Source organism: Antedon mediterranea, chromosome 9, assembly GCF_964355755.1.
Source record: "Antedon mediterranea chromosome 9, ecAntMedi1.1, whole genome shotgun sequence".
Classification (NCBI taxonomy): Eukaryota; Metazoa; Echinodermata; class Crinoidea; order Comatulida; family Antedonidae; genus Antedon; species Antedon mediterranea.
Genome location: NC_092678.1, coordinates 619,017 through 632,053, shown reverse-complemented (window position 1 = coordinate 632,053; position 13,037 = coordinate 619,017). Strand labels below are relative to the sequence as shown.

The following is a 13,037-nucleotide window of genomic DNA, read 5'->3' as shown; positions in this document are numbered from 1 at the left end:
TGTGACTCATTTGAAGCCATATCATATATCGTATATTTTATTCTTATCTTATATTTTCTTTCTTCTATCCCTTCTTTGTATTTTATTTTATTTTTTTTACTTGTTACCCAGCCCGATCGAACGCTTCTCAACCCGGTAAAATCCGCCAGGGGGGTATTCCGCCCCCCCTGCCCCCCCCCCCCCCCCCCGCCTGTTACGCCACTGTACACATCGATTTGTGGTTGATAAGTAGGCTTAAGTACTGCCTATAGTTTGTTACAGGTAGGCCTAAGTTGATATACATTAAATTAAAGGCGTGTTTTTGTTCATATTGATTTTAAAAGTGTGTGATATTCTTTTAGTTTTATCAAATATTGTATTTAATAATCATGAAATTAATAGATAGTTCTGTAGGTATAGTTCATATCTAGATGTAGTATTTAATACGTTCTGTAGGTGTAATTTATCTAGGTGTACAACGCCGATTCAAATTGCTTGGTTTGTAGGTACATTTTAAACAATGGCGACACGACGAGTTGAATTGGAGATGCTGGATACTGAAGATAAGGGTACTGAGAGTGCAACCAGTGACGTCATGTATAAGTTGAACGACACACTGTCATGGCCGACCACCTTAATTCTCGCCTTTCAGGTACTTTAACTTTATCTTTTGTCCCTGTACGTAGATCCGTGGAGAAAACAAATTTTAATTTATAGGTTCATGGTTATAGGTTCACGGGCACGTCTGTGAGATAGCGCGTTCATTTCGCCATTGACGCGCGCGTACAAAAGTTGTTCCTTTTCATCAATGTTTTGACGCATTTATACAAAATGATGTTGTAATCATGTTTCACAATCAATTAAATTTGCCCTTATATGAAATTAGATAAAAGTTTTTTTTTAATTTAATCACCTGGATCTTTGAATTCGAGTCATAAGCGTGTACCGTATAGGCCTACTACTAATACCCGCAAAAAAGTGTATTCAGCTGCCAAAAGAGCGTTTATAATGACGGTCATAGAAAATGTATACTGGGTATAAATACCAAATTGTGTAATGACGTGCTTGTATATACACATTGACTGTACTTACTGGTTCACTGTCGATTCGGATTGTATCTATCGGCAACACGTTGAAATGGGTTCCTTACAGATGGAGGATATAGAAAGTAGTATTGCAAGTAGTACCACTAATAATACATCCCCCCTATCAACAAAACCTATTGATATCATTTACGGATTAAATGACCGTCCGGCATGGCCGACTACTTTTGGACTTGCTTTTCAGGTAATGTAATGTTCATTTTTAAAATAATTGTAGGCCGGCTATATACCGTTTTAAGTGTGTAACTTTTTATATCGTATAGGACGTATTCCCACTGTCTGTTTTATAATTTATTTTGAAAAATTACTTTATTTTCTGTTCTCTTAAGAGGTTTCTGTGGCCGGCAAGCGAGGTGACCAATCACAAGGGCGGCGGCGATCCATCGCATTGTGATTACTTGCATTGCGCTTACGTCATTTCGTTGCGTGCATGCTCAAAGTGTGCAAAATAAACTTCATTCAAGAAACAGCTTCGCTGATCTGAATGGCCAATAGTGATTTGTTCCCACTAGAGCCGCAACACATGGATGTAACGCAACGTAAACCTTGGTTCCCAATAGGACGCAACACATGGACGTAACGCAGCGTAAACCTTGGTTCCCAATAGGACGCAACGCAAGGACGTAAGCGCAACGCAAGCGTGTTGATCATTGACAGTTGGAATAATCTATCGCCTGTGATTGGTTAACGTCCTTGCGTTGCGTATCTATTGGTTAAGCTTGGTTCCCACTAGAACGTAACGCAAGTACGTAAACGCAACGCAAGCGTTTTAACCAATGACAAGCGAACTTATAGACAGTTAGCAATCACAAGCGAATAAGCCATCGCTTGTGATTGGTCAATTCACTTGCGTTGCGTTACGTCCTTGTGTTGCGTCGCTAGTGGGAACCAAGCTTTACAATTACAACAGAATACATACAAATACAAAATGAAAGAAAAAGCCAGGATTGTCAGAATATAATAAATATAATATAAATAACGAAAACAAAATAAATTAATTAATTAAAATCTAAGACGTTATGAAAAAAAAAATACAGCACGGACCAGGTAAATAACCAAGCTTAAAACACACAATCGTGTCTTTTATATTATAGCACTTCTTGATGTTATTTAGTGGTTGTATGGTGATCCCGTTCATTTTCGCACCTTCATTGTGCATTGAAGACAATCTATTAGCTCAATGCTACCTAATCAGCACTGTGTTATTCGTGTCTGGCTTGTCGACCATTATTCAAACTGGACTTGGTGTAAGGTAAATTGAACTATGTATCAACACAGTGGTTTCATCATCATAGATATTGATTCTCGCGCGCGCAAATATTGAGGATGCACGCGCGCGCAAACATTGTATGTGTGTATTTAATATCAACATTTGTGAGTGCGCGTACAAAAGTTCATCTTTTTACGAATCCTTTATAAAGAGACATTGTTGAAATAGTCTAATATTAATAATAAATACTGTAGAGCTAGCAACACAGAGTTGGAGGAGCAGTGTCTTCACATCTGAAGTTGGCTCCTAATACGAAAAAGAAGATATATTCTAATTAAAATTGTGTCCAAGGATTGTCTAATGTAATACCATAATAAAAAGAAAACATTGTATATTAATTCATATTGTTCATTGTGTTAATTAAAGGAGAGTAAATAAATGCATTTTAGTATTCTAATTCTTACTTTTTAAAATGTGTTTTATAGGTTACCAATTGCACAAGGCGGTGCTTTTTCCTATATTGTACCGGCTCTGGCTATCTGCAATATGCACGGAGAATGTCCCGTACCGGAATATCGTGAGTATCGTCCATCAGCTCGGAACGTTAACTCGTCCATGTACAGTCCTGATAACGATATCGTCCATCCAGCTCGGAACATTAACTCGTCCAAATACTATCCTGATAACGATATCTTCCATCAAGCCCAGAACATTAACTCGTCCACAGTCCTGATAACGATATCTTCCATCAAGCCCAGAACATTAACTCGTCCACAGTCCTGATAACGATATCGTCCATCCAGCTCGGAACGTTAAACTGATAACCGTGTATAAGCATTAACCTGTAGAATTACCGTCTTCTTTGTCTACCTTTCTTCCCCATACGACAAAAGTTCTCTAAATACGGAAGCTGTTCTCATTATCATAATTATGGCGGCCGCCAGATAATCTGCGGTCTCCAACAATATTTCTGGCGGCCGCCGCTTAAATTATATCTGCGGCCTCCAATCGCGGCTGTCATTTTGTCCGGGCCGCCAGCTAGTCATTGCCAAGTCCTACCAGACCCAGGCCTACCAGTATAGTATAAATTATGCATATATCAATATAGGCATATATCAATAAAATCTACTTAGCACTCAAATAGATGTATCCTATTTTGTATAATTCACACGTTATACACACGTTATACACACGTTATACACACGTTATAGACTATGGTTAGGTAGGACTCAATGGCGGCCGCCAGATAACGGCCCTTAAATGAATTTACCAGTGACCCTCATGGTCTTCCATACAGTTGTGATTAGTAGGCCTTTAAATGTTATTAGTTTTTTATATTTTTCAGGCAATGAGACAGCTGATAGTGACTATTTAGATCAACCCGAATGGAAAAAGAGATTATTGGAGGTAATTGTCTCAATCTTTTATCATTCAAGATCATAAATACTGCGGGTTTACAGAAGCTGTGACCTAGGTCAATAAAAGTTATTAAGCACTAATTCAAGATTAATGTAGAAATATCATTATATTATTACTTGTTGTTTTCATGGTACAGAGTAATAATAATCAGGCGATTCTATGTAGTACTTGTTGTTTTCATGGTACAGAGTAATAATAATCAGGCGATTCTATGTAGTACTTGTTGTTTTCATGGTACAGAGTAATAATAATCAGCCGATTCTATGTAGTACTTGTTGTTTTCATGGTACAGAGTAATAATAATCAGCCGATTCTATGTAGTACTTGTTGTTTTCATGGTACAGAGTAATAATAATCAGCCGATTCTATGTAGTACTTGTTGTTTTCATGGTACAGAGTAATAATAATCAGGCGATTCTATGTAGTACTTGTTGTTTTCATGGTACAGAGTAATAATAATCAGGCGATTCTATGTAGTACTTGTTGTTTTCATGGTACAGAGTAATAATAATCAGCCGATTCTATGTAGTACTTGTTGTTTTCATGGTACAGAGTAATAATAATCAGCCGATTCTAGGTAGTACTTGTTGTTTTCATGGTACAGAGTAATAATAATCAGCCGATTCTAGGTAGTACTTGTTGTTTTCATGGTACAGAGTAATAATAATCAGCCGATTCTAGGTAGTACTTGTTGTTTTCATGGTACAGAGTAATAATAATCAGCCGATTCTAGGTAGTACTTGTTGTTTTCATGGTACAGAGTAATAATAATCAGCCGATTCTAGGTAGTACTTGTTGTTTTCATGGTACAGAGTAATAATAATCAGCCGATTCTAGGTAGTACTTGTTGTTTTCATGGTACATAGTAATAATAATCAGCCGATTCTAGGTAGTACTTGTTGTTTTCATGGTACAGAGTAATAATAATCAGCCGATTCTAGGTAGTACTTGTTGTTTTCATGGTACATAGTAATAATAATCAGCCGATTCTAGGTAGTACTTGTTGTTTTCATGGTACAGAGTAATAATAATCAGCCGATTCTAGGTAGTACTTGTTGTTTTCATGGTACAGAGTAATAATAATCAGCCGATTCTAGGTAGTACTTGTTGTTTTCATGGTACATAGTAATAATAATCAGCCGATTCTAGGTAGTACTTGTTGTTTTCATGGTACAGAGTAATAATAATCAGCCGATTCTAGGTAGTACTTGTTGTTTTCATGGTACATAGTAATAATAATCAGCCGATTCTAGGTAGTACTTGTTGTTTTCATGGTACAGAGTAATAATAATCAGCCGATTCTAGGTAGTACTTGTTGTTTTCATGGTACATAGTAATAATAATCAGCCGATTCTAGGTAGTACTTGTTGTTTTCATGGTACAGAGTAATAATAATCAGCCGATTCTAGGTAGTACTTGTTGTTTTCATGGTACATAGTAATAATAATCAGCCGATTCTAGGTAGTACTTGTTGTTTTCATGGTACAGAGTAATAATAATCAGCCGATTCTAGGTAGTACTTGTTGTTTTCATGGTACAGAGTAATAATAATCAGCCGATTCTAGGTAGTACTTGTTGTTTTCATGGTACAGAGTAATAATAATCAGCCGATTCTAGGTAGTACTTGTTGTTTTCATGGTACATAGTAATAATAATCAGCCGATTCTAGGTAGTACTTGTTGTTTTCATGGTACATAGTAATAATAATCAGCCGATTCTAGGTAGTACTTGTTGTTTTCATGGTACAGAGTAATAATAATCAGCCGATTCTAGGTAGTACTTGTTGTTTTCATGGTACAGAGTAATAATAATCAGCCGATTCTAGGTAGTACTTGTTGTTTTCATGGTACATAGTAATAATAATCAGCCGATTCTAGGTAGTACTTGTTGTTTTCATGGTACAGAGTAATAATAATCAGCCGATTCTAGGTAGTACTTGTTGTTTTCATGGTACATAGTAATAATAATCAGCCGATTCTAGGTAGTACTTGTTGTTTTCATGGTACAGAGTAATAATAATCAGCCGATTCTAGGTAGTACTTGTTGTTTTCATGGTACATAGTAATAATAATCAGCCGATTCTAGGTAGTACTTGTTGTTTTCATGGTACAGAGTAATAATAATCAGCCGATTCTAGGTAGTACTTGTTGTTTTCATGGTACAGAGTAATAATAATCAGCCGATTCTAGGTAGTACTTGTTGTTTTCATGGTACAGAGTAATAATAATCAGCCGATTCTAGGTAGTACTTGTTGTTTTCATGGTACATAGTAATAATAATCAGCCGATTCTAGGTAGTACTTGTTGTTTTCATGGTACATAGTAATAATAATCAGCCGATTCTAGGTAGTACTTGTTGTTTTCATGGTACAGAGTAATAATAATCAGCCGATTCTAGGTAGTACTTGTTGTTTTCATGGTACATAGTAATAATAATCAGCCGATTCTAGGTAGTACTTGTTGTTTTCATGGTACATAGTAATAATAATCAGCCGATTCTAGGTAGTACTTGTTGTTTTCATGGTACATAGTAATAATAATCAGCCGATTCTAGGTAGTACTTGTTGTTTTCATGGTACAGAGTAATAATAATCAGCCGATTCTAGGTAGTACTTGTTGTTTTCATGGTACATAGTAATAATAATCAGCCGATTCTAGGTAGTACTTGTTGTTTTCATGGTACAGAGTAATAATAATCAGCCGATTCTAGGTAGTACTTGTTGTTTTCATGGTACAGAGTAATAATAATCAGCCGATTCTAGGTAGTACTTGTTGTTTTCATGGTACAGAGTAATAATAATCAGCCGATTCTAGGTAGTACTTGTTGTTTTCATGGTACATAGTAATAATAATCAGCCGATTCTAGGTAGTACTTGTTGTTTTCATGGTACATAGTAATAATAATCAGCCGATTCTGGTAGTACTTGTTGTTTTCATGGTACAGAGTAATAATAATCAGCCGATTCTAGGTAGTACTTGTTGTTTTCATGGTACATAGTAATAATAATCAGCCGATTCTAGGTAGTACTTGTTGTTTTCATGGTACAGAGTAATAATAATCAGCCGATTCTAGGTAGTACTTGTTGTTTTCATGGTACATTCTAGGTAGTACTTGTTGTTTTCATGGTACATTCTAGGTAGTACTTGTTGTTTTCATGGTACATTCTAGGTAGTACTTGTTGTTTTCATGGTACATTCTAGGTAGTACTTGTTGTTTTCATGGTACATTCTAGGTAGTACTTGTTGTTTTCATGGTACATTCTAGGTAGTACTTGTTGTTTTCATGGTACATTCTAGGTAGTACTTGTTGTTTTCATGGTACATTCTAGGTAGTACTTGTTGTTTTCATGGTACATTCTAGGTAGTACTTGTTGTTTTCATGGTACATTCTAGGTAGTACTTGTTGTTTTCATGGTACATTCTAGGTAGTACTTGTTGTTTTCATGGTACATTCTAGGTAGTACTTGTTGTTTTCATGGTACATTCTAGGTAGTACTTGTTGTTTTCATGGTACATTCTAGGTAGTACTTGTTGTTTTCATGGTACATTCTAGGTAGTACTTGTTGTTTTCATGGTACATTCTAGGTAGTACTACTGTAGCCTATCTATGTCCGAAGTATCAAAGGAATATTTGGTAATACTACTACAAGTCTTAAGTTAAATTATAACTGCATTCGTTTAAGTTAAATGCCTTTTTTGTTCATTATTATGTTTCTTAACTTACCTTACTTAAATATGTTGCCCGGACCCCACATTTTAAAGCTTAGCTTCTAGTTGGGTACCCATTTTCTCATTTTTTATTTATCATTTTAGAAAATGTTAACTGTATTTTATTTTTATTTGAGAAATAAATTATTATTATTGATTGATTGATTGACATCACATGTGTTTCACATGTATCTAGTCACAGTAACCTAACCCTTAATCTAACCTTACATGATACAGGCACCACATGTGATACAAATGAGATGCTGTATTACCAAATATTCCTATGAAACTTCGGAAATAGATAGTATGTGGAGATAATTATATTTTATTGGGTTTTATATTTTCGTAATACAGGTTCAAGGGGCCATTATTGTGACGTCATTTATCCAGGTGTTCGCAGGTGCGTTCGGCCTCATCGGTCTTCTTCAGCGTTACTTCACGCCAATTGTTATCACACCGACAATTGGGCTGATTGGACTCTCATTGTTTAAGAATGCTTCAGAGTCGGCTGGGCAGCACTGGGGAGTCTCTATAATGTACGTACACTAGTTTAACATATTTTTATTTAAGTTTTTGCTTCTTAAATAGAGTATTTATTTTCATTTCATTTCATTTATTCCACATTTATTTAGTCATCAATTACAGTACATCATAATTACAGTACAACTGAGAACAGGGATCCTGCATAAAAAAGCTATAGCTTCGTTTTTTTGTAGGACCCTTTTACATAAGAACAAGTATATAGAACTTAAATAAACAAAGGTGTTGTTAATCAGCATATAGTGATAAAAAGTATTTTTTAACCTGTTTTTTTATACATTTATTTTGTTTCTTTAAGATAACCGGTTTATTACCACCATTACAAGTGAATTCTCAGTTTTCTGTTTCATACATTTTTGTGGCAACTTTCGTTGCTGTTGGTTTTGATGAAATAAATAATAAATAAATAAAGTCGCTTTTTCACTTATTCGCACGAATCGAAAGTATTCACTAATGCGCATGCGTACTAATATTTTCATCTAATTTTTGTGACGTAGAAAAATGCGCAACTAATCATAACTCATAATTTATTATTTATATTTCAGAACCATATTCTGTATAATTCTATTTTCTCAATATCTACGGAATGTGACTGTTCCTATTAACTGTCTTCCTGGTGCGGCTAATTCCTCAAGAGTTTCGCTCTTCAGACTTTTTCCTGTAAGTAGTACAGTAGAAATGTTTCTGGTTATCTTAAGCTGCGTTCCCACTAGGACGCAGCGCAAGCGAACTGACTAATGAAAAGCGATTGATTATTCAAACTGTCGCTTGTGATTGGTCAATTCGCTGGCGTTGCGTCCTAGTGAGAATAGAATCAAGCTTTATGACGATATGGTACCGATGAGGCGGCTTTCAAATCAAACTGTATTTTTCTTTTTTCCCACAAGGTTATTTTTGGAATTGCTTTTGGTTGGTTTGTGTCTTTTATTCTCACGGCCGCCGGTGCTCTACCTGAAACGCCCGATGGATATGGGTACGCAGCTAGGACTGACGTCAGACTAAGTATTCTTTCAGAATCTCCTTGGTTTCGTGTACCCTACCCATGTAAGTTAAATTACAGTGTATGGCAAACAAATGCTATTAAAGCTTGGTTCTCACTAGGACGCAACGCAAAGACGTAGACTCAACGCAAGCGAGTTGACCAATCACAAGCGACAGTTCAGATGATCCATCACTTGCTTTGCGTCTCTAGTGGGTACCAAGCATAAGCCACACAATAAAATATTTTCAATTTTTTCTGTCGATAATGTTTGCAAAAATAATCTAATGATAAATATTAAAAAGACGTCATTATTTTCAGTTCAATGGGGAATCCCAACAGTAACCGTACCGGGCATCATAGGAATGACTATTGCAACTTTTACTTCGGTTGTTGAATCAGTTGGTGACTACTACGCATGCGCACGTCTTTCGGGCGCGCCACCCGTACCAGCTCATGCAATGAATCGTGGGATAGCAATAGAAGGGATAGGTTGTTTGATTGATGGTTTTATTGGCAGTGGTGCTGGGACTACGTCATACAGCCAAAATATCGGAGCAATCGGAATTACAAAGGTTCGTTTACTTTTTTGAAGCTCCGTCAAAATGTATGTGACAAAAAAGTGCTATCGGGTAGTACTGTCGACCACCGGACATACCCTCGACCACCGGGCAGTACCGTCGACCACCGGGCAATACCCTCGACAACCGGGTACCTTCGACCACCAGGCATATTATCTTCGACCACCGGGTAGTATCCTCGACCACCGGGCAGTACCGTCGACCACCGGGCATATTACCCTCGACCACCGGGCATATTACCCTCAACCACCGGACAGTACCCTCGACCACCGGGTAGTACCATCGACCACCGGGTAGTACCTTCGACCACGGGTAGTACCTTCGACGACCGGGCATATTACCCTCGACGACCGGGCAGTACCCTCGACCACCGGGTAGTACCATCGACCACCGGGTAGTACCTTCGACCACCAGGCATATTATCTTCAACCACCGGGCAGTACCCTCGACCACCGGGTAGTACCATCGACCACCGGGTAGTACCATCGACCACCGGGTAGTACCTTCGACCACGGGTAGTACCTTCGACCACGGGTAGTACCTTCGACCACGGGGTAGTACCTTCGACCACGGGGCAGTACCTTCGACCACGGGGCAGTACCCTCGACCACCGGGTAGACCTTTTACCACCGGGTAATACCTTCGACCACCGGGTAATACCTTCGACCACCGGGTAGTACCTTCGACCACCGGGTAGTACCTTCGACCACCGGGTAGTACCATCGACCACCGGGTAGTACCTTCGACCACCAGGTAGTACCTTCGACCACCGTAGATCATCAAGAGGTAAGCAGGAGAAGAACATTTGGGTCTTATATTTGGATCTTTTCTTTTAGGTTGCAAGTCGTTCAGTTACCCAGGTAGCCGCTGTTATTATGTTGATTCTTGCGGTTTTCGGGAAATTTGGTGCCGTATTCATATGTATCCCAACCCCTGTCATTGGTGCAGCAATCACGGTTCTATTCGGTAAGTTGGACCACGCCCAGATCTGACCACGCGCCCTCCTCTCCCTTTTCAGCGTCAGTATCTCGGAACTTCATATCCTAAAATTTAAATTGCACGATTGCAAGAATAATACACACATTCAATTATAATGTAAAGCTCTGTCCACACTATCAAACTTTATTTGACCAAAAAAATGTGATGTGCCCATATATGGACATGTCATATCACTACCATATATGGGCATATCACACTTTTTTTGTCAAACTAGTAGTTTAATAGTGTAGACAGAGCTTATTTATTTGTTTATATTTTGTTTTCGTCTTTCTAGGAATGATAGTTGGTGCTGGTCTGTCCAATCTCCAGTTCATCGATTTAAACTCCTCTCGCAATAACTTTATCATCGGGTTTTCTTTCTTCTTTGGACTTGCTGTCCCACAGTGGCTTTCATCTAATGCCGGCATCATTGATACAGGTAGGCCTAGGCAGTAGAACAGATACGTTATATAGTTGAGGAGAGGGAGGAGGTGGCCGAATGTCAATGTGGGGGAATAACCTACCTCTTGCAGCCTATGCGTCCATCAATGTATCCTTGGTTACCAAAAGGATGTAACGCAAGGACGTAACGCAACGCAAGTGAATTGACCAATCACAAGCGATGGCTTATTCGCTTATGATTGCTAACTGTCTATAACTTCGCTTGTCATTGGTCAACACGCTTGCGTTGCGTTTACGTCCTTGCGTTACGTTCTAGTGGGAACCAAGCTTAAAGCTAGCTTGGCTCTGACAAGTAATTCCACCTATCACGATGCGATGGATGATTGATTCATTATGCGTCGTGACGCAGATCGCTCGCTGCGTCCTAGTGGTAACCAAGGACACATTGATGGACGCGATTTATGTTTTTATAGGTGTTACCGAGTTGGATCAAGCTATTCAAATATTACTTTCTACAAATATGTTTGTTGGTGGATTCACTGCCCTTGTCTTAGATAACACTGTTCCAGGTGAGTAAATAGACAACGTATATAGACAGACAACGTCTCTATAGACAGACAACGTCTATTATGCTATTATGTTTACAGAATTATATATACACAAAAGGGAAGAAGACTTCACTATAGTACTAAAGCTCTGTCTACACTATCAAACTTTATGTGACCAAAAAAAATGTGATGTACCCATATATGGACATGATGACGTCATATCACTACTATATTTGGTCACACAACACTTTTTTGTCAAACTATTGATAGTGTAGACAGAGAGCTTAATGCAATATGTAGGTAGTGATTGTCAAAAGCGAAAAATACTACTACAAAAGAACGCGTCTATATAGTACGCGTCTATATAGTACGCGTCTATATAGTACGCGTCTATATAGTACGCGTCTATATAGTACGCGTCTATATAGTACGCGTCTATATAGTGAGACAACTTTGATTTTGATCTCAATAATTTTACATAACGAAATATAAACAAGTTATTCCTAGTACTGTAGCAATATGCCCTTCCCGAATTTTAATATTTATATTTCAGATAATTATATTTTTTTACAGGCACAGCAGAAGAACGAGGCATATATAAATGGCAGATAGTTAAACGAGATATTACGTCATCAGATGACAAAACAGATTCACCAAATATGGACACGAGTTATGACCTGCCGTTTGGAATGGCGTATATCCGACGATCAAAAGTCTGTAGTTACCTACCGTTCAGTCCTACATTTGGCGATTACAAAAAGTTGTAAGGGATGTTGTGTGGTTTATTGGGCCATGGAGAAATAAGTTAAGTTATTTCTCCTTCTCTAAGCTATATATAGGTACTTTACAATGTTGAATTGTAGACGATTGTAAAAAGCAATTTCATAACAAATTCAATTCAAAACCTTTATTTATTCACGAAATTATAAAATACAAAAGTACAAAATATAAAACTCGTTCACCATAAAATAAAGGTGTTCTTCCACAAGTTCGTGATAGGTAATATAATATATACAAATAATACAGTGTATACACATTTATACAAAAATCTTAAAAGAAAGAATTTATAAAATAATGCAGCATTAGGCTTCCAGTTTAAATATGTTTGCAATTTCTTTTTTGAATACGTTCAGAGATTGTGGCATCTTATTGATATCAATATTATGTGTCTTCCAAGTTATAACCCCACTATAAGAAATACTACGTTTTTTATACTCAGTGCGAGGTTTCGGAACATTGAGGTTTGTATCATTATGTCTAAAGTTATATTTGAAATTATTTTGTTTAACCAGATTTGATAGATATGTGGGTGCACGCCCCGTCATAACTTTGTAAATTAACATGCAACATTCATACTCATCTTTAGTTGAGAGGGTAAGCCAATTTACTCGCTGAAGTACATCTTTACTTGGTGTGTTCATACTCATTTTTAGTTGAGAGGGTAAGCCATATTACTCGCTGAAGTGCATCTTTACTTGGTGTGTCCCAAGATAGGCCAAATATGATTCGGGCTGTTCTATTTTGTACAGTTTGTACTCTTTTTAGAAAGCTCGAGCCACAATTACCCCAGATTGCACTACAATAAGTTAAA

The 13,037-nt window shown here is 37.5% G+C and overlaps 1 protein-coding gene across 1 annotated transcript; it reads left to right on the top strand.

Moving 5' to 3' along the window:
• The first annotated feature begins 922 nt into the window (after nucleotides 1-922).
• On the top strand, nucleotides 923-12,215 carry LOC140058810 (solute carrier family 23 member 2-like). The gene is made up of 12 exons (XM_072104552.1): nucleotides 923-1,266; nucleotides 2,177-2,334; nucleotides 2,778-2,869; nucleotides 3,638-3,699; nucleotides 7,773-7,954; nucleotides 8,504-8,618; nucleotides 8,846-9,002; nucleotides 9,259-9,512; nucleotides 10,355-10,484; nucleotides 10,792-10,935; nucleotides 11,372-11,467; nucleotides 12,020-12,215. Exons 1-12 carry the CDS (start codon nucleotides 1,036-1,038, stop codon nucleotides 12,211-12,213), a joined length of 1,815 nt encoding a protein of 604 aa, XP_071960653.1. The 5' UTR covers nucleotides 923-1,035; the 3' UTR covers nucleotides 12,214-12,215.
• Nucleotides 12,216-13,037: the final 822 nt, after the last annotated feature.